Here is a 23,467-nt window from a genome sequence, read left to right as displayed (position 1 = left end):
AGCCTGCCTCGTTGTCGTGATTGATCACAGCATGCCGCATACAATACTCTGTGCTGCTTGAGGCCAGCCAAGCGATCAACTATTTCTCCTTGCTGCCGCCTAAGCTCTCGGGTCTTTTCTTGATCACGCAATTCCACCGGCCAGACCTTGTCCGAATTCTTTCAAGATGGAGAGTCCAGTTGATAAACCAAGATACCAGTATCGAGACCTTGACTGGACCGCAAAGGAAATCCGCGTAGTCGAGCTTCTGCCCGGTACTTTCCAAGAGAGAATCCGCATCAAGTTTCATCATGTCGCTCTAGCACCGCGGCGGCCTTCCGCAATCAGATTGCCCCCAAGTCGCGATGAGATCCAAAAGACCCTTCCGTCAGACTGGATCGTCCGGGTCTGTCTCGATGGTCGCTTCATATTCGAGCGCATCAAGGATTACAAACCAGAAGAGCCGTACGAGACATCCTGGCTGCACCCCGTGACGGGCGTCGACCCAAACGTGAGCTTCGACGACAACAAGCTCGAGTATGAAGGTCTATCGTACGTCTGGGCCCCTGAAGGCAGCGAAGAAGATGCTCTCGTCCTAGAACCAACAGCCCCGTCCACGGGCGCGGCCTCGTCGAGCCTCAGCATCAGGCCGAACCTCGCCGCGGCCCTTCGTCACCTGCGATACCGCGATATTCCAAGGCGCATGTGGATCGACGCGCTGTGCATCAATCAGACCGATCTCGAGGAGCGCAATAGGCAGGTCCACATCATGTGCGACATCTACCGCCGTGCAAGTCACGTCGTTGTCTGGCTGGGGCCGGAGAGGGAGGACAGCAAGATCGCCATGGCTGCTCTGCGGCATCTCGGCGAGCAGGCCGTCTACACCGAGCGCGGGGCGTGGAGGGCGAATCCGCCCGGTTGCAGTAACCCGGAGCTGGCTCGCGCTTCGGTGCCGCTTCCATACGACGAGCAGACCTGGCGGTCTATCACGAACCTGTTGCAGCGTTCCTGGTTCGAGCGTCTTTGGGTATGGCAAGAGGTTCGTCTAGCTGATGAGCGCTCTTTCATGCTCTGCGGCCCCGACAGCATCTCGCTCTCTCTGTTCCGTCGCGCAATCTTTTGTGCCAGCGACAAGAAGTTCCTTCCGAGCAACGAGGTGCGCGGGCTGATTCTTGACGCTGTCGAGGTGATGCTGCCATTCTCCAACCAGCCGTTCTTTCGAGAGCTGCAGACTCTCAACTGGAAGGGGTGCGCGAATCCCCGAGATAAGATCTACGGAGCATTGGGGGCTGCTCCGGCGGCGATCAGGGAGCGTATCACCCCGGACTATTCCCTGCCAGTTGAGAAGGTGTATGGCCAGTTCTGTAAGGCATATCTCGAGTGTCTGGAGAGGCTGGACTTCCTTGACCGTTGCAACATCGACGCTCGCGAAATTGATGGGCCTACCTGGATTCCAGATTGGTCCGTCCCCGTCGATAGAGCAGTACGGCTTCCGTATGCCGATATCTTTTACGCAGCCGGAGCTTCAGCGGCAGAAGTCAGCTTCAAGTCCGGAAATGGCATAAATGACGACAAAACCATGGATGCCGCAGGAGTCTACTGCGGTACCGTATCGTTCGTAGGTCAAAAGTCACCCCCTGACTCCGACGGTCTTCTCGCCGCCGTGAAAACCTGGGAAGCAGAAGCACTCTCAACAGAGCGATACGCACCGACAAACGAGAGAGCCATAGACGCCTTCGTCACTCTTCTCGGGTTGGGATACATGATTGAGAGGTGGCCGCAGTGCAACAGTCTTCTCACGGTACCCGAAGCGGCAGACCTGTACGGCAAGGAGTTCATCAATGCCAAAGGCGATGCAGTCTCCCATGAGTCGCTCAACTTCATCCGCGTGCGGCACCGGTACTTCATCAAGACGGACACGGGATACATGGGTACATCTCATGCACGGCCAGAGATTGGAGACAAGCTTGTAGTCCTGCTGGGTTGTCCATCGCCGTTGCTTATACGACCGGATCCGGCGTCAAGTTCAGAGGACCAACGGTACAGGGTCGTAGGAGCGACGTACACTCATGGCCTAATGGATACAGAGGCACTGCTCGGTCCCTTACCAGAGGGTTGGAGGGTACGTATGGCCAGGGAGTCAGGGTTCTTTGACTCTATGCATTTCTTCTCAACAACCGCGGAGAAGACGACAAAGGAGGACCCGAGACTCGGCGAAGACCCGGCAGACTGGGAGAGGCTTGAGGCTGTAAGGACGGGCAATGACCCGTGGAACTTTGCTCGATATCGCAGTCGGAAGACGAGGGAAGTGATCAACTCGGACCCAAGATTGACGGTGGACGCCCTGAAGTCACGGGGTGTCCGTGTGGAGCGTTATAGCTTGGTGTAAGCCTGACCACATATTATACGCAGACTGATGTCCAATCCTGGACTCCGTATTCTCACCCTTGGTTTCATTCTCGGGAACATGATTGTGTTGTAAAGCAATTATTGGAATTTCAATCACTTCACGATACCATGTTGTATTTGATAGGCATTATTATTACCAAGAAGCTTCTACCGTTATGCGAGCAGCATGCCGCTATAAGCAGTGCAAGTCGACAGCGCAACATAGGTGAGGTTCTAGTCATTCCACACACTGCGAGTCTCAAACCGCTCGCGTTGTTTTTCACATATTGGCAGGTGGTACCTTCCTCAAATCGTTAGGGCGAGTGCATGATTGCCTGTCTGGACAGCCTGCGTCTCACTCTACCTAGCTACAGTGAATCATCTGATGGTCGTCACCTATGTCTACACAATATGCCACAAACAAAGTCTATATACCCCCTCAATCCCATTCCTATCATCAGCAACAGCAGGCGCCCCTCTAGGTCGGGGGGTCAGGGCAAAATGGCTGGGTTGTGGAATGGTTCAACAATCGATTACCCCTTCAGCCTATTCGACTGGCTACGAGTTCGAGTCCGCATACGATTCCAGCATGAGCACTACGATAACCGCCAAGAGATGTAGCCACACCGGTGGTGAACTCTTTTTGATAAAGTCAACAACCAGCTGCTCCCGCGAAGTCCCACTGTCTCTCTCTTGATACTTATGTCCTTAAGATATTGATTTCTATATGCCCCATATAGTATACCTCTCAACAGACTGGAGAAAGTTTAAGAGAACCTTGGTTTACTTATTTCAGTCTCTTCATCAGAACTCTCAGTACCAGCGGTGCGTGGTAGTGACATGGCTCGCCAGTGGAATCAAGTAGACCCAGAGACCAGACCCACCCCCGAAGATGAACGGCGGACATAGCTCAGTTGGGAGAGCGTCAGACTGAAGCGGGTCACTCGAAAGAGGGCTTGGAAAACTTCATTCAATCAATCTGAAGGTCGTGTGTTCAATCCACACTGGCCGCATCTTCGCTTTTTGCTGTTCTTACCAACAGACTTTGGTCAGGGAAGATTTTCGGCCAAGTGGGGTTACCTATCTGCATGCACGGATGGTGGTGGTGGTGATCATTCGGGCTGAATTAAGCAAGGTGAGTGAGTGAATGAATGAGGTCGGGAGCCTGGAGAGGTGAGAGGGCTGCTGACTAAGACATCCCGTAGCTTGGGCTCCACACGCCCCTGGAGCCGCCGCAACGGCCCGGCCCCACCTTCCAGAATTTTGCGTCAGTCGCGGTCTGGAGCTCTCTTTCCCCATGCGCGTCAACTCAACCTAGAAGGCCCTTTCAATCCTGGGCGGTTGCCTTCTTTACAGAGCTCTCTGATTGAGGTCCCTTTCTCACCGTCCGACCCTTCTTCTTGCCAGCATCACCCTTTAGTAATATTCCACATTCATTTTCTTCATCGACTCCCATCACATTACAACGCAGTCGGCGAGCTCTACCCTCCATGGAATAGATCAGACGTAGCGCAGGATATCAATCGACTCGGCGAAGATGGAGAAGGACTTGCGTCTGCGCCTTGTGGTTCGGCGCCATGCCGTGCCCGATGTCAAGCTTCTCTGGAACGTCACCGCCAACGATGACCTCACCATCTCGAAGCTCCTCGCCCTGGTCAACGATGTCGTTCCCCTCGAGAGCGGCGAATGGGGCCTGGAGGACTACGCCGTTGAGCTTAAGGATGCTTCTGGCGACGGCTTCGAATGCGTCCACTATCACCTTGTCTCCAAGGTGCTTAAGGACGATGATCAAGTCATGTAGGTTCACGGATTTATCGACTCCCAAGTGCCTTTCGATAGCTAACACTTACTAGTATTCGCCCCCTCCTTACCGGCGACCTGAAAAGACGGCGACTCAGCGGGCGACACCAGATTTCCGCCGACGGGAAGCACCTTGTCGACGGCCTCGCCTTCGGGCGCCCCTGGCTCAGAGCCCCTCGAGACCGCCCTACTGTCAGTCTTCCCCCGAGAAAGAAGGCTCGAATCACATACATCAGCGAAGATGAAGACTCCCCTTCTGAGGCCGAGGCAGAGCGGCCGATGCTGGAGTACGAATCCACAAGAGCACAGGAGGATCCCTCGAGCGTCCAGCTCCGCACGCGGTTCTACGATGCAGATGTAGGCAGCGACTCTGAAACAGACGAGGACGACTTTGAGCCTGCCGCCGCCGACGATGACGATGAGGGCCTGGACTCGGATAATGATGATATTCAGGATGAGCTTCGTATGCTTCGAGAAGACAATGCCGCCGTTCGAGAAGGCGATATTCTCGAAGAGCTGCGAAACATTAGAGACAGGAGAGCATCCAGTGGAACCGCTAGCAGCAGGCACTCGTTGGAGACGTCTGATGACTCTCCAGTACCGTCAGCGAGCAATGCGCTAGTCAGATCTGGAGGAAGGTCAAATAGGTTCCAGCTAAACTTAGACACGCTCGACAAGATTGCTGCACTGAGAGCCGCGTTCCCTAGCGCTCAGGTCTCGACGATCGAAAGGGCGCTTTTGAGATACGGCGCGAACTTCGCTAGAGTATATCGCAAACTGAACAAGACATTCGAATCCCGTCTCAACCTCCAGCAGACTTTGGACCATCAGGCGAGGAGTCTGTCCAGCAGTCCAATCCGACACGCGAACTCGAACACGGGGCGTGAGCTCGTTCTCCGGGAATCGAGCCCACTTGCTCGATCCTCTCACGCCACATCCCATGACCAGGATGAAGAGGAGGAAGAGGATGAGGATAGCGATGAAGCTTCAGAGACCATGAATCATAATGCATACGCCGATCGTGCTTCGATTGGCAGTGACGAAATCTCAACTTCGGACTCCGAATCAGGTTCCGACGGCGCAACATCTGAGTCTGATGAGGAGATGGGCAACGCTTCCGAAAATGATACAGTTGCCTCTTCTTCCGATGACGATTCCGACAGCGAATCAAGTCAAGCGGGAGGCGGGGGGCCTATTGCGGATGAAGACAATTCAGACTCGGCCGACGAAGAAGCCTCGAGCTCAGACGACGAATCGAGCTCCGACAATTCATCCAGCGATGAGTCAAGTGTGGCATCTGCAAAAGACCGGTTGTCCGCAAAACAGGCCGCGATCGTCGAGGTCTCATCCGATTCGTCGTCAGATTCATCTTCAGACGACAGCAGCAGCGAAGATTCTAGCTCGGATTCCGAACCTGAGGAGCTTCCCAGCAAGACCCTCTCTACCCAACGGATTCGTTTTGAATCCAACGAAACCCTGGAGCTGCAACAAGCAGCACCAGTCGCCGCAACCCAGACAAAGCAAGATCAGCCCAATGTGCCTCCCGGTCAGGGATTGAGCAAGACGCAAAAAAGAAATGCGAGGCGCAAACTTGCCAAGAAAATGGCCGGCCAGAAGAGGTCCCCGTCGACTCAGAATAGCGAAGAGTTCTCCCCAGCGGAGATGTCTGAGATGCAGGCAGTATTCTTGGCAAGAAAGCAAGCCTTACTGAACGCTATTGCATCCGACGGCCCGGCTGAGACTAGCCAAGAGAAGTCCCTTCAGATACCCGACTCGGCACCTCAAGATGTTGAAACATCAACTGCTGATGCCGACATGATGGAGGCTTCACAGAGCCCTGTCGCGCAAGAAGCTGTCTCTCAGCGGCGCATGAAGCCCAATGTTGGAGCTGCCCGCCGCATGCTCATGGGATCTTTGGGGCTCAAGAACCCGAAGAACAAGGCTGACGAAGACAAGATTCGTCAAGATTTGATGAAGGGTGTCCGGCCTCACACCAACGCTCGTCTGTCAGAAGGGGCTTCTCAGCCTAGCGAATCCGCACAGACCCAAGTATCGGTACAGGAAGATCCCGAAGCATGGCGCGAGAAAATCGCTTACCGAGCCGTAGAATGCTGCCACGACGGGGTCGAACTTTCCGAACCGCCCTTCCCTTTTGTCCAGCGCTGGGACCCCCAACAGCAGGTGGAAGAATGGTTCGGTTCGAAGAATAAGCGCGGGGGCAAGCGTAAGCGCGTACAGCGCGATCAAGCTCAATATCAAGAAAATGCCGACTCTCAATCGTCGAAGAAGCGTCGCGTAACCGATGACAGTTTTGGTGTGACCTTCTCCGACGCGGTTGAGTCTGCTCAAGAGGGAGACATGACACTTAACTATGACGATCCGTCTGACGATCCACCAGCAACCAAGATACCAGGTGAGGAAAGCCAGGCGACGGATATTGACGATCTCCCTTCACTTCCATCCGATCTGTCCACTCTTCCGGACCTTCGCCCAGGAGAAGCCAAACTAGGCATGGTTGTCACTTGGAAGCAACTGGTCTTGTCATCACAAACCAACTGGCAACCCCAAGTGGTGAGCTTGACCGGCGTTCTCGTCAGGATCTATGATGAGGACGCATCCGATCTTGAATTCATACTGGCTCATCGTGATCGAGGCGTCGATCGGACCGAGAAGACCTACGATGAAGAGACTGGGGAGAGAGTTTACGATCGCTTTGAAGCCCCCGATGATGACGAGGATGATGAGGATGCAGAAAACGAACTCGAAGAAGGACATCGACGCGTGAATTATCTAGAACTGATCGAGCCTAAGATTGTACAGTTTCCTCTGGAAGATGACACAAAACAGGGCAGAAACGAAAAATCCGGTGCCTCGGAGGGCGAAAGTGGCCCTACAGACAGCGTCATTCACGAAACCATATACGACGGCCAAAGCCAGCCGTCTCAGGTTGATGGAGAAATTTCCGGTCAGTCCGAGGTGGGTGAAGTTGGAAGTCAGTCAAAAGTCGATGCAAAGGGAAGTCGAGCCAGGGCTAATACGGACGAACAACAGCCTCAAGTCGTCGTGGGTAGTGACCCCCGTCTTGATGCATCCGCGGACGGCGATGAGTCTATTCAACTCGATACACACTTGAATGGTAGTGACGACAGTATGAACGAAGGCGACGTGCCCACCCCCCGAGCCAAAGGCCAATCGAAAAACAATAGTACAGTGCCGACAACAGACGACGACTCTCAGAACTCCAATGCCAATGCCCTCTCCATCTCATCGGATCGTCGTCATGAGATCAGCATCATGATCGAAGAAGCAGGCCTTCGCAAAGATGCGTCACCGTCAGTCATTCGTCACAAAACAAGCAGCCCATCCCGCCAGTTGCTCGACCAGCTGCAAGCTGCCAATACACCCCGAGTCATTTCAAAGTCCCCGCTGTCCCAAGACAGCGTTGCGGAAAACGTTGCGCCAGCGCCGGATAATAGTGGAGATGCGGCTACTAAACTTGCCGCTGAAGAGGTCATTCCGCCGCCGTCATCTGTGAGTAGCATTCGCAGTGGTCGGCAACTCGACCCGGATGACTTTAGCTTTCATATGGGAGACGACGACACCCAGCTGATGAGCGACGCTGGTCATGGGTCCCCTTCTGTGGACGCATCGACTCCGAGAGCCCAGGTCAGCACGCCAACCAGAGGTAATGACACACCTGAGCCGAACTCGGGCGAGAAGTCTTCTCTTCCGTCACTGGAGAGCCTGTTCAAAACGGCCTCGCAGCGAAATTCGCAGAAGACCACACAGAGCCCATCCAGGTCCCAGGTATTGTCGGTGGCAGAGTCACGGAAGTCCATTGTTTCTCGCGATGAAGAATACGAAGCCGCCATGCGCCAAATCGACGAGGCTAATGAAGACGGTGAAAATGAGGTAGAAGAATATGAGTCGCCCCATGAACTTGGGAAAGCACGGAAGAAACTGTTCCCCAAATCGAGCCAGCCAGAGGGAGTGACTCTCTCTAAGTCACCAGACTTGCCAGATCTCAAGCCGACTAAGTCAGTGCCCTCATCACTCGTCGAGGTGGAGGACATCAAGCCCCGTCGACTACGTGAGCGGGTCCGCACAGCCTCTCCATTTGTGGTTCCTCCTGGATCGCAGGTAGTTACATTATCCTCGAGCCCGCCTAGCTCGCCGCTGGAGGAAAATTACGCGGAAGACGATGTTGACGAGGACTATGAGGAAAACAACAGCAGTAGTCTTCCGCATGGATCCGGCTGGGTGCAGAAAAGCAAGCCCCCCAAGAACAACCCGCGGACGAAGAGTGTGCCGGCAGCGAGAGGCACGACCAAGACGGCGACTGCGGGTAGATCCGTTCCGTCGAGCTCGATGCCCGCGAGATCCGCCGCAAAGGGGAAGGGGCCACGCAAGTCATCGGCAAGGTTCTAGGAAATGTTGTCTGGTAGGAAGCGTTAGGCAGATAGTGTGGCGGGGCGTCTACATGTGTATGTAATAGGGGGTCGAGAAGTTCTCTCGACATGTTTACTAGGTTTCTCTTTGCTTTGAGAAATAAGGATACCCGTACCCGGTAGGGTACTCTGCATCAATGGAACATATTGCGCAAAATTCAACGTCCGCTATCCATTCACGCCGTTCTTGCATGGGCTGCGGTGCAATCGTGCAAGTGACCCGTTTGATCGAAATAGGTTTTGTGGAATTCCGGACTAGTAGGGTGTAGATCTACGGGTGTGCTTCCCGCTGTAACATCGCCTCGGACGCTGTCGCTTGCATTGTTGCGTGTAAATCACTCAATGTGGGCGTCTTGTCAGCTGTATGCGACGAGTCCCGCTGTATGGGCTGCGGATCGGGTCCGAAATAGACGGACCACGGAGTTTGAGGGTAGCCGATGGCCGAGCCTGGGGAAATAAGTCCGTTGGTGGTCGGTGGTTGGGGCCGGTTGTTTCGCCGACTTGCGTTGAGCTGATGAACCTGTGCGTGCCACCCGTGAAGTGAAGGATCCCTGAGCTTCGTGGTTCGTCTTGACTTTTTGCTTTTTGACGACGACGAATAAGCTTATTCTTGGCATTCTCATAAACTTTCACGTTTGCGAACCTTGGTCTCCGTCAATCAACCAACGACAGGGGTCTATATCCCAACTAGACTGGACCATTTTCCTTGCCGATTTCGAAGAAGATAAACGATGATAACTGGCAGGGAAGTAGGGGGTGAGGAACAGGCTCTCTACCAGTGTTCCAGATGTCGACGCCGCTATCATCGTACGGAGCATCTTGCGCGCCATGTCAGATCTGTGCATACTAAGCAGAGGCCGTATACGTGTAGGGTCTGCGGGAAGGGTTTTGGCAGATTGGATGTTTTGAGGAGGCATGAGACAAACACTCATGATGGCGGTGGTAGTCGGTCTGAGTCTGAGACGGCGTTGATTGTTGTGGAAGGGGAGAGGAACGGGGCTGATGAGTTGTCGAGGGAGGTTGATGGGGGCGAGAGGGTTAGATCGGCGTGTAAGGGATGCAAAGCTGCCAAGGTAAAGTGTTCTGAGAGAAAGCCTTGTGCGAGGTGTGTTGGACGAGGAGGTTTATGTGAGGTTGAGGGGGAGAATTGCGTTGGTGGCCTTGGTTCTGGTTCTGGTTCTGATTTTTTGGACGAGGCCCAGGCTGGACCGGAAAGTTACACGCAAACGCGGCTAAATAACCAAGAGACACTCGACGAGACGGCGCCGGCGATGATGACGATGGATGACTTCCCCTTTGGCGTGGAGTGGAACATCGCGATGTCGGATTTGTCGTACCTGCAGACTCGGTTCGATGCGGCTGGGCTGGAGGGGCTGGATGCCATCGCATCTGATAGGTCGAGGCAGGCACAGGAGAAGGAGCTGGAGCAAGAGCAGAACGGCGAGACCGGTATGTCCATATCGCCACCCATGACGCCGGAAAGCCATAGGACTGGATCTTGGGAGCCGTCGAGTGATGAGAACAGCGAAATGGAAAGACCGCACCTCGCGGCGGACGAGGAGAGTTTGAAGGCAGGGAGAACATCCTGGACATCAAAGACGCCTTGCTTCGGTAGCTTCAGTGTTGGAAATGGCAGCGATGTTGTCGGTTTATCCATCTCGCCAGTGGCGCGGAACGCTATTGTCGGTATGATCCTCGACAACACATCCCGTGCAAACGCTGGACCTGTTCTGGCTGCTTTCCCGTCGGTGGAGGCGCTCGATGCGCTTTTGGAGGTGTATGCTCGCGACTGCTGGGGGAGAGCATCATCAGTACATTGTTCCTCGGCGGCGACAGCGAAGTACGGGATCATCGACGTGGTACACTTCCCTACACTACGTCTTGATCAGCAGAGACCGGAATTGTTGGGTGCGTTGATTGCCGTTGGCGCCATCAGGACTGGTTCGGTTGTGGCAAGGAGTTTCGGTTACGCAATGCAGGATGTCGTGAGGGTTTCTTCTTTTCGGTGTGTGAGTGTCTTCCTCAGCCTTCTCCTGTGTCTCTGTTCATCTTAGAGGAGGGATAAACATATGCTCTTCCTGTCGTTGTTCACTCACTAATGAGATTGATAGTGGGAGAAAAACAACGCGAACCTCTGCGACATCAGTCTATCCCAGGCCTTCTTCCTGCAGCAGCACGTCGCCTTCTTCAGTGGTGATCAGCGCAAGGTTGCATTCGCGGAAGCCTGTTCTGGATGTATGCAGGTGATGATGAAGAACGGAGGGCATACCCAAGGGGCTATGGAGACTGATCAGGCCCTCTTTCAACTCCAGAATCTTTGTGATCTGGATGAAGGGGCTCTTGAGGATGTCTGGCGGAGGTGGTCTGTCCGTGAAGGAAGAAGGAGGTTGGTGTATGCTACGTACATCATGGATAGCCATGTCGGGATAGTGCATGGGATTAGGGGGATGGCGAGATACGGAGACATGAGGCTTTCGCTCCCTGCGCCGGAAGGGTTGTGGAGGGCTGAGTCGGCGGCGAAGTGGAGGGAGGAGATGGTACGGTTGATGCCGGGGGCAACGAGACCTCCTTCCTCTTCTTCTGTCTCCTCCTCGCCATCGCCGTCACTGTCTTTGAAGGACTTGATGGGTGATCCGACGCTGGTCGCTAGATCCCATAACCACAGTAAGGTGGACAAGACTTTCGCCACTCTAGGTTTCTATGCTGGTCTCTGGGTGCTTGTCGAAGAATGTCGCCAGCTGAAGGCTATCAGCGGCCACGGAAAATGGAGCGACATGATTTTATCCTCGCGGCGGATGGAGCTGGGTTCGATTCTCAAACTGTTTCATTCTTCTTTACGAGCGACGGGGTGGGCGGTGCTTCCTGGTGCGGAGATGATGTATGAAGTTCTTCATATGTATATCTCGACGTCGCTCGACGGGGATGAGTTTCGTGGTACTAGTTTATCACTCCCACTGTCGCAACATTTTCACGGCAAGGGATTGATGAATGGAGTTGAGGAAAGCCCGGAGGACCAGAGCGCGGTTTGGAGAGCGGGTAAGGTTCTTCGTACGGCGAGGCAGCTTGAGCCTGGAACGTTGAGTGGGGTCTATTGCGTTGCTCTTCGGGATGCTACTGTTCTCCTTTGGCGAGCGGGGAGGAATATTTCTTTGCGGGAGAAAGCAGCGATAGAGCAGTATCGTCCGGTGCCGAGATGTGGTATTGGCGCGGCTGCTGTGTTGGTGCTGGACGGAGAGGAGGATGTGCCAGAGTATCAGGTTTTGAACAGGAACGTTCGCCTTGTGCTGCGTGGTACCGGAACGGAAGAGGATAATGTGGCGCTCGAGGACATTGCGGGTGTGATGAGGCTATCGCGGAGGATTATTGAGGGAAATTGGAAAGGCTTGAGAATGCCGGGCGGTGTTGAGGAGGTTTGTTACTTGTTGGATGGTCTTGGGAAGGCGTCCGGTCCATGAGATGTCGCCGGGGGAGCAAGAAGGCAAAGGAGAAAGAGCAACTTGCATTTGTTGATGAGGTGTGGCGTCTTTCAGCAGGAAGTCCGTATCGATACCTCCTTCTCGTCTCTTAGCTGAAGGCGGCAGTTGGCAACTCAGCAGACTACCGTGGGTGGGACACCGATCGGCTTCACTCCACCAGCCGATTCTGAGTCCAAGATTTTGCCTTGTGAGCAACAGCTCTCTGGGCACAGTTTGACTATTTATGTGAGAACTACGTGTACATTCCCACCTATGCCTCTTCCTCCTAGACCGCTTCTCCTTGGAATGCTTCTGTTCCTTGTGTCGCGTTCTGGAACAAGTTGATGTATACTTTTACTGATCAGCGTCATGAACGACCCATCCGGGAAGCATATCATAGAAGCCAAAATGGGAGACATTGTTATTGTGGTTGACGGCATCCCCCCTCACAATCGAGTTGAATGAGAGACACGCGATACAACCTTGGGGCTGCTCATCAATCCACTCGTTGAGCAGCGGCTTAAACGAAACGCGCAGCACCTTCATCCCTCTGTCGCTACTTCTCCACCACTTCACCGAATTTCATACATATCGGATCAGTTATGCAAAGTGACGCTAACGGCATCTGCGGAAGGTGGTGCAGCTGAGCCGAACCAGCTAACTAGCCTCCGTGCTAAGATCGCCGGCTCGGCTCTCCACCTCCGGATGACCCCTCCTAGTTGAAGGTAAGCAACATTCTTACGTCAACGTGTCAACGTTATAATCCTTCGAGAATTTCTTAGTGATTATAACTCCTTGATAAGCTCCAGGTCAAGCTTTCTATGAACTACCCCATCTCCCAAGGAAATCCTCGTGTGTGGGTTCTTGAGTTACTCATACCCGCCAAAAGTACACGTACCTTTCACCAGCATGACGTCTTATTGCAATACGCGAGATGAACGATGGAGGCTTCCGCCTCGAAAGGCCATCCACCCGACAGAAAAGAGCGAGAGGCTTCAGATTGGCATCATTGGAGCGGGAATTGGAGGGTTGATGGCCGCCATCACCCTACTGGAGAGTGGCCACGATGTCGAGGTAAGCCTTTGAGGCTAAGCCTTACCTCCTTCATTAAGAAATCACTAAAACCTTGGAAGATATATGAAAGGTCTCAGTTCAAGAGCGAAGTAGGGGCAGCAATCTCGACACCTCCCAACTCCACGAGAGTGCTCGACTACTACGGGTTCGACTTCGAGCGGGCCAGGGCCACCACCGCGGAGAAAGTATGTTCTATCACTACGCCTCAAGTCCACTTATACAATGAAGAGAGCCTTCAATTATTTTTATTCTAATTCGCATGGAAAAAGTACATCTACTACGACGACCCCAACAACATTGACAAAACGCGAATGATAACATGCACGGATTACACACCCAGATACGGCGCCCCCTGGCTGTTCTTTCACCGCGTTGACCTCCATAACGAGCTCAAGCTTTTAGCCACGGAGCCGACACCGACGAGGAAGAGCGTTGCTCGCTTGCACCTTGGCGTCAAGGTGTCTGATATCGACACCGACGGCACCATTCACTTTGAAGATGGCACGAGTGTACAAAAGGACATACTCATCGCGGCCGACGGCATACGAGTAAGTCTCACTCATCTGACTCTGAAGCGGATGAAAGCCAGAAATGCAGAGCCTTTTGTGACGACTAATTCTGGTCCCAGTCTTCCTTCATCTCAAAGGTCGTGGACAACGCCCCGCAAGCACAGCACTACATGTCGATGCTCCGATTGATGGCTCCAGTAGAGGACCTCCGTGACGACCCGGATGTCGTAGCTCTTTTTAAAGATGGCTTAACTTCGATTCGCATCAGCTATGGGACCATGCGAAGTGCCATTATCTACGGATGTCGAGGGTAGGCGTCACCCTAGTCAACTCCGCCGCTTGCCCCCTGTATTTCCCAGGAGCTGACAGGTTCACGCACTACAGAGGCTCGCTTCAAAACATCGGCTTGCTGTACCATCCTGACCTTGCCATTGATTCAGAAGGTGAGCGACTCAGGCCAAACTTCCATGAGAGAGCTCTCTGCTCACCTCTCATTATCAAGGCAACGACATTTCGGCGAGAGAAGACTTTGTCTACAAAGTCGTCGAAGAGTATCCGAAGCCTGTACAATCCGTCTGCATGTAAGTTTCAAGCTTCCGAGAAATTCCAGCAACAGAAACAGGTCTCATTAACCAATCTCGTGATTCATAGCAATGCGAGAGGCGTCGGACAATGGAAGGTCTTCACCCGAAAGCCGCTCGACAGGCTCGTCCGGGGCCGAGTGGTCCTCATAGGAGACGCCGCACATCCCATGCCCCCAGGTAAGCAGAATCCTACTATATCATCAAAGAATCCAGCAATGCCAGTATCAAGCCAGGGTCTCGATGATGGCTGACAATCCCTGTTTTCATACAGTGCGCGCTCAGGGCGCAGCCATGGCGATCGAAGACGCTGGAGCGCTAGGCGTGCTTCTCTCAAACGTGACATCGAAAGACGACATCTCAACCCGACTGCACATGTTCAACCAGCTGCGGGTAAAGCGCGTCGCCGCAACGCAGACCGCGTCTTCGATGCATCAGTGGGACCCAACTCGTGTTTCCGAGGAGCAGAGACAGTACTTTGACGGCAACGTCCCACGTAAGGATATCCCCCCCTGGATCTGTCGTTGGAGTACCTGTACTAATCACCGATTCTTCTTCTCGGGACATCCAGAGACTATTGAGGACATTGAAATATTCAGTTACGAGAACAGTGTCATTCGCGACGCATTTGACCTCTTGGAAAGGGCTTGATGTAGAATTGGTGGCATGCGGGGGTTCAGGCAGGATGAGATAGTGAGGCTAAGAAGGATTTGCATCTCGTAGTCGGTAGACGATTTCATCCTATGTTTATTCCAAGGCATCAAACGATTCACGTGAGCACCCTACCTTCCCAACTGACTAAACGAGAAGGGTATATACCCCCCCTCCACGACACTCCTGTCACCAGCCAGCAGGCGCCCCCTTGGGGGTCAGGTCAAAACTGGCTGGGTGATGGAGTGGTTGAAGTCCACGAACAGCCTAATCGGTGAAGGCTCAGAGGTCCCGAGTTCAAGTCGATGAAAATCCCAGCATGTGCGCCAGAGACGTAGCCCCCGTTCGCCACCGGGGGGGTGAACTCTTTTGTCTTTTTAAATCTTCTACCTTAATTAACTATTGTGAATATTTTGGAGTCTGAAGCCACTAGAGCATCCAGCAGAAATGGGTCTTTAATTTTGGGGTTGTGAAATCATCCAAGGAGAGAACGGATGGGCCAGGAATTGAGGGCTGCCTGCCTTGCAACGTGGGCTTTTAGATCCAGCAGGCGACGAAGTCGCGCCACCTTTCGCATTGTGCTTCGCATTGTGTTTGAAGTGGAACTTGCGCCAAGAAATTACAATACGAATCTTCTGTGAGCTCTTTCTCGTTTACCTTGACCTGGTGCATGTGTAAAGATGGAAGATAACGCCGTACTTTCCGCGATTCGCGTAACACATCGTGGTGTAATGTGCGGTCGCTCTCAGAGATGCTCGGATTCTCTGATTCTCCAGCGTCGTCTCATGTGTTACTCCCGTCTTTTCAACCACCGAGTCCTAGTAGGTGCGCTGAAGTGATTGAGGTACATTGGCCTTCTTCTGCCAAGACGGAACGGGACCCATGATCCGTGTGGGTCCGGGCCCGGTCGGCCCCATCTTTCCGTCGCCGGTGGGGGCCACTCTCCCGTCCCGTATTCGGAGAGGTACTCATCCTGAGCGGACGAGAGGTGAAGATATCGGGCACCTGCCCAAGAAACCCATCCTGAACCGGTTCGTCCACAGTGACCCAGATGCTACATGTAGCTGCATTAGAGCCGTCTCCAATGCAAAGTAATCACTTCCAATAGAGCAAGAACCATAACCCATCGCACTAGCGAATCCTCCCCTCCCCAAAAACCGTGCAGTGACCTCCCACCCAATCATTCCACATCCAACACCAACACCTTCAAACATGCACGCGAAAAAAAAACTGACGAGACACCACGCAAACCACCAATACCACGCAATCACCAAACAAGAAACACGTAAAGTTGTCCATTCGCCTTCTAGAAAAGGCACGGGGGAAAAGGTGCCTGACTGACACCACACCAACATGCCAAACGCGCTTTAGTCCAGTCACACACCCACCCCAATTCATCCATCCATCCTCTGGAACGCGAATCCCAGTGACTGCTCCCGCATACCAAGCGCAGGACAGAAACATCCAATCCACCACCACCTACCATCCATCCACCACTCTTTTGGTTTTCCGCGTCACGACTCACCGTCAATCAAAATGTTCCAGGTGCTTCTCGCCCCCAAACTCAGTGACCACAATGACGAAGAAAGTGATAAAGGCACAAATGTGGCCGGGCGAAATTTACAACGCCTTGTTTCCTTGTCTCATTGACGTTGACACTTCAATGTTCAACCACCCATTGTTCAACCAAGCATTCCAACATTCTCTTCTAACCTTGCACATACTTCCTACACACCGAATAGCCTCAAGGAGCAATTCCTGTTCATTTCTTACCAGACTTATATCAAAAAGAGAGCCGGTCTCACTCACCCCAAACCCCCGTCCTGCTAATATCCCATCCGCCTTCTAAACCCAGTACATCCAGGAACAACGAAACTCACGATGCATCCCCTCTCCCATCTCATCCTCTCCCTCATCCTCCTCGCAACCTCAACAGCAGCCCTCCCAGCAACACCAGCAACACCCACAACCCCACCACCAACATCAACATCCTCACCAGACACACAACAACCTCCAATCCAGCCCTTCCTCCCCACCACCGGCGCGGCCCTCCTCCCAACAGGCATCCCCGCCTCTCCACGCCCGAACCCGAACCAGCCTCAATCACAATCACCAGCACCATCACCAATCTACACAACCCTCACCCCCAAATTCCCCCCCTCAAACTCGTCCTCCCCCTTCCCATCAGGGCACCACAACTCCACATCGCCCTGCGCATCAGGCCGACCCCTCCGCCTAGGCCCAGCCCGCCTCCACAAGAAACCTCACACCCAAACCTCCTTACCATCGTCCCCTCCGCAGCCAACAAACACACCTCAAACCGCAATTCCCGCCGAAGCTACCGCAGCCGCAGGCATCGCCGCCGCCGTAGCAGCAGCACTAGAAAAGCCCACAGACTCCGGCCCCCGAAACTACGCCTCCCTCATCCCCCCGGCGCCCGGCGTGACCCCCCGTCCGGAGCCGAACCTCGCCGAAATGGGATACTACCAGACGACGTACTACTCCTGCGCGACCCAAGGCACCTCGACCCACTGCGGCTGGCACAGACCCATCATGGTCGCGCCCGCGAACAACGCTGGCGCTGCCGTCGTGGACCGCAAAGCCGGCGTCGGGGCGTTGGTCGTCGCCTTCGTCGTCGGTGTCTTCGTGGGCAGATGAGTTGACCCAACGGTGGCGGAAGACGTAACTCACCTGACGAATCATTCTCTCTCTTACCTAGCGAGACCTTGACCTATACGCTGAAGCCGGCCGGCTGTCGGCCGGGTTCTCGGGGTGCTGGTAGCGTCCTGTCCCACCCCCTGAACTTCCTCGGAGAAAATCCGACTAGCGCGCCTCACGGGGGCCAAGACTTGCACGATACAAGCGGCAGGAACCGTGGCTGGGGCGCCAGACAGATGTCGGGCGGAGATGCCAACGATGGTAATAGCCTCGTGCGGCTGGACACAATGTCAAAGCGGGTGGGGGAGGAGATGAGGGAGCGAAAAAGCTTAGCCTCCCTCCCTTGGGCCCCCTGACGAATGATGATAATGAATGACGAATAAGACCGATTCGCCCAGCTGGCTGGGCTAGTATGAACCGCATAGACAGTCCACATGCCTCACGGTTATGGCACACAAATGCCGAGGGAGACCTACTTCACGGGAAGGATGAAATGGACGAGGATGGGAACCGCAGACGGGCATTTTTGGACAGTTTCTTGTACATCATTTGAATACAGCTTATGAAGATAAGAGAACACAAAAATAAAAAATAAAAAGGGAAGAGAGAAAGAACACTCACTACCTGCCTTTTAGGCCCCGCCCCCCAAAAAAAAATCCCTACGTTCTTTTCTTTCACCTTCTAAAGCTCGGGTATTTCAGAACAACATTGGAACAGAGAAACCAGAGAAACGAAAATGTTGGAAGGGGGGCGACAGAAGAGTATAAGCCAGCAGCCCGAGGGGAAGAGAGAAAAACGTATGATGATATGTTGGAAAAGCCGCCCCTTTCTCCCTCCTTTTTGGCTCTTCCTCCTATTCCCCCCTTTCTCTCCGCCTCTTTCTCCATATCAGCGTAGTTAAAAAACGTTACATCAAGAGGTCTGGTTTAGTAAAAGAAGTAGAACAAGAAAAGGTCTCGGCGTGGTTAGCGGAATTCCGTTGCTGCCGAAAAATGGGTTATGAGGGATGAGTCGCTCTGTTTTTCGAGGTAGGTCCCTGGCAGCGCGTCCTTGCAGAGAGATCTTTTCCTGTATCCATTACCCGGGCCGCGGTGGGTGCTTGGACGTTTGTTGGGGATCTAGAACGTCCCCCTCCCCCCGTCGAACTCGGTTCGGGATCGCTGAGTGCCTCGGTACGCGTTCTTTCGATGATAACACGGATCGGGGAAGGCGAGTTAGGGTAGACAGGCGGTGGGCTTGAAGTCATCGGTGAGTCGGTGAATCGTGAAAGAGTCGGATTGGTGTTCGAGAGAGGCATTCGCCGGTCGCCTCGTCATCTACTTCTTGGCCGGGGCAGGCGGTGCCTTGACGTTGTTGGACAGCCAGGCCAGGCCCTCGAGCAGGCCCTCGCCCGTCGTCGCGCAACTGGGCACAACGTACCAGACCTTGTCTTTCAGTTTTGAGAGGTTCAGGGCCTCGGTGACTTCTTGCGGCTTCATGGCTGTGATTGCAGTCACGCATGGTCAGCCTTCCAAACGTGTCCTGATGAAGAGGGCCAGCGGGGCAGAACCCGAGCCGATGGGCAGTACGGCCACCCGCTGGATTCGAGGGTGCGGTTTGTTTAGACTTACCTCCGTTGACGTCCTGCTTGTTGGCAAAGACCAGCAGCAAGCTGTCCTTCATTTCGCGGTCGTTGATGATTCTGTGCAATTCCGACTTGGCCTCCTCGATTCTCGCGCGATCCGACGAGTCAATGACGAAAATAAGACCCTGAGTTCCTGTGCGAGGGTAATGGTATCGTCAGCACAACTGAATCACATAAAGAACAGACTACCCTTGGAGGGTGGAGGGGCATGGTAGAGGAGAGGAGAAGACAGGGCAGGAAGAACTCACCGCTAAAGTAATGTCTCCAGAGGGGGCGGATCTTGTCCTGACCACCGACGTCCCAGACGTTGAACTTGACGTTCTTGTAGGTGACGGTCTCGACGTTGAAGCCGACGGTGGGAATGGTGGTGACGTCCTGGCCGAGCTTGAGCTTGTAGAGGATGGTGGTCTTGCCAGCGGCGTCGAGACCCAGCATCAGCAGGCGCATCTCCTTTGATCCGAAGATCTTGCCCATCATCTTTGAGAGTTGACCGCCCATTATGACTGCCGGGGGATCGTTATCGTGGGTTTCGTGGCGGTAGGGGTCGAGTCGGTCGGTCGGTGTTGTTGTTGTCGTGGGTGGGAGGGGTGGCCACCGGTGGTGCGGTGTCGGGCTTTAAGGGGACGTCGTCGCAACGTATGATAGATCGTTGACTCTGGATTTCTTCGCCTCCAAAACTTGGGGGACGACGGGCGAGATTGACGGTTCGGAGAGTGTCGCGCGCAATTGAATCCCAAGACGCAGCGGTCGTCGGGGTGGTGGGAGAAGGTTCCGGGGTTGAGCGAAGTAGAGTTGCGGAAGAGAAGGAGTGTATGGTGAATGGCAGAAGCTATCACAAAAAAAAAAACACGAGCAACTTTGCGACTTGCTGGAGTAAGGTACTTTGGGCAGTGGTGGTAATAGTTGTTGGTGCAGGCGCTGTGCGGTGTACCTGACTACCTGGTCGGGGATCGGAGGTTGGGGGTCGAATGGAGTTGGGCACTTTCCACTTTCCACTTTGTAGCGACCGGGTTGGAGTACACCACACCGTACAGGAACCGAGACGTGTGTGTGTGTGTGAACACTGAAGGATGGCTGGGAGACAGATGCAGAAGCAGGGAGGGGAGCAACGACGCCAAGACGGTATCGAAACGGGCCAATGGACAGCTATATTTGGGCTGTGATTAATGCTAGCCGTCATCCGAAACGAAGTGAGTGCGCTCACTCATGTAAGGAAACGTACAGAGTAAGGTCAGGTAGGTACCTTCATATCAGATACTTTAGTACAGATACTTTAAACCATCCGTGCTCCATGGGTACGGGAATACCTGCAACCTGCCATGCTACAGAATATTGGCTGCTGACTCCAGATATGAGGCATGAGCGTACGTACAGCCTGTCTCCTTTCCGAATTATCTGACAGAAACCAGCGAAGAGCCGTCTTTGGCTGTTGTCTGGAATCCCTACGACATGGGCAATGGCAATGGGCATATGCGGCTCGGCTTCTCATGCGTTTCAACCGTTTGCCCACCAGCTGGTTGGTAGTGGCTGGTCAGGCGGGCAGAACCACAGACCGAACCACAGACCATCAAACACTTCTCACCTCATCGTCTACTATGGAACCATTCCACTCACCATGGGTAGTTACATCAGCAATTCAACACTTGAAAGTTGCCTCGGGTTCGTAACTTGAACGCTCTCTGAAGCGAAGCGGGGGACCCAATCGAAGCGAGAGGGGCCGCATCTGTACGAAGTAATCCGTATGGATGTATGGATATTCGCAATCACGTTTAGATGGAAATATTGAATCTCGAGCAATGCAGCGCTCGCTCCGGGGCGCATGCACATTGCACATGACGTGACAACTCCGTCCAGCAACTCTCTCAACCGTAATCCACATCAGTCATCGTCAACAATAACAAACGCGGACTCCATCACTCCATACCTTTTCCAACGCTTTTTATTGTGGAACATGATGGCCTCTGTCTCTTTCCCTCTCTTCCTCTCTGTCTCTCTCTTTGAGTCTCTGCGTCTCCCTCCATGGATATTGCCCCCTGGTCTATCCATCTTTGGCAAGGTACGAATGAAAAAGTACATCAATTCTCGGAGATTCAAACGCAGGTACGTACCCGCTCCCGCGCCCACACCAGAGCATCTCCAGTCCAAACGGAGACATGCAAGCCGCCCCGGAGCCAATCAGCCTGCTCGTGTACCTTTTTCGAGGTGGATCCCAAACAGCAAGGGCCCCAAGGGGTCTTCTTTTCCCCCCCTGTGTCCTTCAGGTTGCCTCTCTCTCCTCTCTTTCCTTGTCATCTCTGATTGTTCGACTTGCGATCTGGTGTCTCTCTTCAACTCGGGTCACCGTAGCCCCATTCGTTCCTTTTCCTAACAACAAAATGGGATACCTTTCTATCTCTCCCGTCAATGACATGATGAGACTACATACCTCCATACCCCAAGCCCCTTGTTACCATGGCTGTTGCTCTAGCCAATAGGCGTATTTAGCGACCTGCAGGTACGGATACATACTGTGGTACACCACCACCTCACTCCATATCTGCCATGGCCAAGTCACGGCATTCGAATAAAATATCTATGCACGTGCCATGCCGGAGTCAGGGGCGAAATTTGACATTCTGAAGCCAACCTCTGAGGGCTCTGATAGTTTGATTGCAGCGTCTCCTTGCCTCGCATATCGGTGCATGTACACATCCGAGTCGCATATCACGAGTGACAGACTCAAAAGCCACCAAACAAGAGATGACTCGTCTGTATCTTACGTAATACACTCGGCACAGCACAGAGACTCAAAGCATGCAAACGTTCATAGTCATTTCTATCCGTACTACTAATACTGCCAGCCTGTCACTGGTACGGATACCCGCTAGCTGCTACCCCTGCCTTGGATGCATAGTAAGCATGTTAAGTTCCGTTTCGACCCGCCATGTCATGTCCCCTTTTGTTTGTTTAATGAGACCTGGCGATAGACACACCAGATATCCCATGTCCGGGCCGTTGATCTCTCGGCCAATACACACACTCTCAACTCAATACTTTAAGCGAACGCCCGCTCATGGCTCTCGCTAACACTTCGCTAACGTCATGCACTCCCCAACTTGAGCGGTTGGCCCTCTCCTTCTCCGCATCACCAGATCTGGATCATCTGGTACATCTACATCTCGGGGACCTTGTCCTCTTGGGTTCAGGGCCGGTACTCCAGCACGTAGCGCCGCTCCACCTGATGCGTAGTCGATGAGTCGTTTTCGCCATGAAACTTGAGGTTGACCGTCTTGCCGTCCGGCTCCGTGCCGACAACGTCTGCTGCGTAAAATGCCGTTGTCTGTGGGTAGAGCCCGAGGACCATCCTGCCCCCCTCCAGCTTAGCGAGATTGTGTGTCTGGTTCTCCGCCGGGATCGGTATCATGCCCGACGCAAAGGTCTTGTACTCCTTCGGCTTGACGTTGTCCTCCGGCTCCACATCCAAGCACTTGTACCGCCGGCTCTTGCCTTCGCCAATGACGCCGACCACCTCACCTAGTATCCAATCATACGGTGCCTCACCCTGCTGCGGCTCATCTTTCTTCCGTTTGAACGCTACCTTGTCTCCTTTGGAGAACGATATCTTGCTTCGAGCGGCAGAGGAAGCGCTTGACCCCAAGGCGCCTGACGATGAACCTGCCGTGTTGGAGCCCGTGGAACCCTGTGGCTCGACGCTATCTGCCTTGGGAGGCATACTGTCGCGGTTGCTACCCCGGTCGCCGTACTTGCGCGAGCTTCCGCCGATGGGGCTAGGCACCGGAGAGTCACCGGCTCCGTCAAAGTCGTAGAGTGCTGCCGCGGCAGCGTCCCGGTTGCGGGTCGAGCTGCCGGTCCGTGATGAAGCGCCGGTTGTCGCTGGAGCCTCTGCTGCTTCCTTGGCCTGCTGCACAGCCTTGAGAATTTTAAGCTGTTCAATGAGGTTCTTGATGTTGTTCGAGTTGTTCTCCGACAGCTTGACACCAGATCGGCAGTTCTGCTCCATCTTGTTAAGATCGCTGCCTGATGGGTTTCCACCGTCCATGCTGGCCATGGCCGCCTTCTTGTCAAGCTTCAATAGCTCGGCCAAGTTGTCATTTTCCTGGTTGACACCGTTCACAACCTCGTGGAACTTTTCCTTCGCAGATTCCCATAGCTGCACCTCTTCGCCATGGCCGCTGCCATTGTTGCGGTTTGAGCCGCGGCCGCTTCGGTTCCGCTGAGACATCTTGGCTTGCAATGATTCCAAAGGGCTGGGCTGGACCTTGGGCGAGTCACGCTTCTTCTAGGTGGACTCGTCTCGGGC

General features: G+C 53.9%; 7 protein-coding genes and 1 non-coding gene across 8 annotated transcripts; 5 read left to right on the top strand and 3 right to left on the bottom strand.

The window, feature by feature from the left end:
* Nucleotides 1-166: 166 nt before the first annotated feature.
* Nucleotides 167-8,595, top strand: CLUP02_11238 (uncharacterized protein; the record flags this gene model as incomplete). Its single annotated transcript, XM_049290206.1, has 8 exons — nucleotides 167-2,338; nucleotides 2,392-2,680; nucleotides 2,742-3,043; nucleotides 3,185-3,228; nucleotides 3,282-3,437; nucleotides 3,573-3,738; nucleotides 3,878-4,164; nucleotides 4,221-8,595. 8 exons carry the CDS (start codon nucleotides 167-169, stop codon nucleotides 8,593-8,595), a joined length of 7,791 nt encoding a protein of 2,596 aa, XP_049147351.1.
* CLUP02_tRNA176 lies at nucleotides 3,267-3,380 on the top strand. The gene has a single exon. It is a non-coding gene; the product is annotated as a tRNA-Phe (tRNA).
* A 649-nt stretch (nucleotides 8,596-9,244) lies between the features above and the next one.
* Nucleotides 9,245-9,547, bottom strand: CLUP02_11237 (uncharacterized protein; the record flags this gene model as incomplete). Its single annotated transcript, XM_049290205.1, has 1 exon — nucleotides 9,245-9,547. One exon carries the CDS (start codon nucleotides 9,545-9,547, stop codon nucleotides 9,245-9,247), a length of 303 nt encoding a protein of 100 aa, XP_049147350.1.
* A 339-nt stretch (nucleotides 9,548-9,886) lies between these two features.
* On the top strand, nucleotides 9,887-14,885 carry CLUP02_11236 (uncharacterized protein; the record flags this gene model as incomplete). The annotated part of the gene is made up of 12 exons (XM_049290204.1): nucleotides 9,887-10,600; nucleotides 10,727-12,025; nucleotides 12,212-12,278; nucleotides 13,005-13,144; nucleotides 13,222-13,329; nucleotides 13,414-13,692; nucleotides 13,773-13,963; nucleotides 14,038-14,096; nucleotides 14,156-14,234; nucleotides 14,305-14,414; nucleotides 14,509-14,730; nucleotides 14,806-14,885. 12 exons carry the CDS (start codon nucleotides 9,887-9,889, stop codon nucleotides 14,883-14,885), a joined length of 3,348 nt encoding a protein of 1,115 aa, XP_049147349.1.
* Nucleotides 14,886-16,766: 1,881 nt separating this feature from the next.
* CLUP02_11235 (uncharacterized protein) lies at nucleotides 16,767-17,543 on the top strand (the record flags this gene model as incomplete). Its single annotated transcript, XM_049290203.1, has 1 exon — nucleotides 16,767-17,543. One exon carries the CDS (start codon nucleotides 16,767-16,769, stop codon nucleotides 17,541-17,543), a length of 777 nt encoding a protein of 258 aa, XP_049147348.1.
* Nucleotides 17,544-18,859: 1,316 nt separating this feature from the next.
* Nucleotides 18,860-19,665, bottom strand: CLUP02_11234 (ADP-ribosylation factor 6; the record flags this gene model as incomplete). Its single annotated transcript, XM_049290202.1, has 3 exons — nucleotides 18,860-19,023; nucleotides 19,154-19,300; nucleotides 19,416-19,665. 3 exons carry the CDS (start codon nucleotides 19,663-19,665, stop codon nucleotides 18,860-18,862), a joined length of 561 nt encoding a protein of 186 aa, XP_049147347.1.
* Nucleotides 19,666-20,458: 793 nt separating this feature from the next.
* On the top strand, nucleotides 20,459-22,133 carry CLUP02_11233 (uncharacterized protein; the record flags this gene model as incomplete). The annotated part of the gene is made up of 6 exons (XM_049290201.1): nucleotides 20,459-20,531; nucleotides 20,577-20,826; nucleotides 21,022-21,521; nucleotides 21,584-21,643; nucleotides 21,766-21,913; nucleotides 22,061-22,133. The coding sequence occupies 6 exons, from the start codon at nucleotides 20,459-20,461 to the stop codon at nucleotides 22,131-22,133; spliced, it is 1,104 nt and encodes a 367-aa protein (XP_049147346.1).
* A 215-nt stretch (nucleotides 22,134-22,348) lies between these two features.
* Nucleotides 22,349-23,389, bottom strand: CLUP02_11232 (SAGA-associated factor 29; the record flags this gene model as incomplete). Its single annotated transcript, XM_049290200.1, has 1 exon — nucleotides 22,349-23,389. One exon carries the CDS (start codon nucleotides 23,387-23,389, stop codon nucleotides 22,349-22,351), a length of 1,041 nt encoding a protein of 346 aa, XP_049147345.1.
* Nucleotides 23,390-23,467: the final 78 nt, after the last annotated feature.

This window comes from Colletotrichum lupini, chromosome 5 (assembly GCF_023278565.1).
Source record: "Colletotrichum lupini chromosome 5, complete sequence".
In the NCBI taxonomy this organism is placed as follows: Eukaryota; Fungi; Ascomycota; class Sordariomycetes; order Glomerellales; family Glomerellaceae; genus Colletotrichum; species Colletotrichum lupini.
Note: the sequence above shows the minus strand (reverse complement) of the source record. Positions and strands in the feature narration are given on the sequence as shown.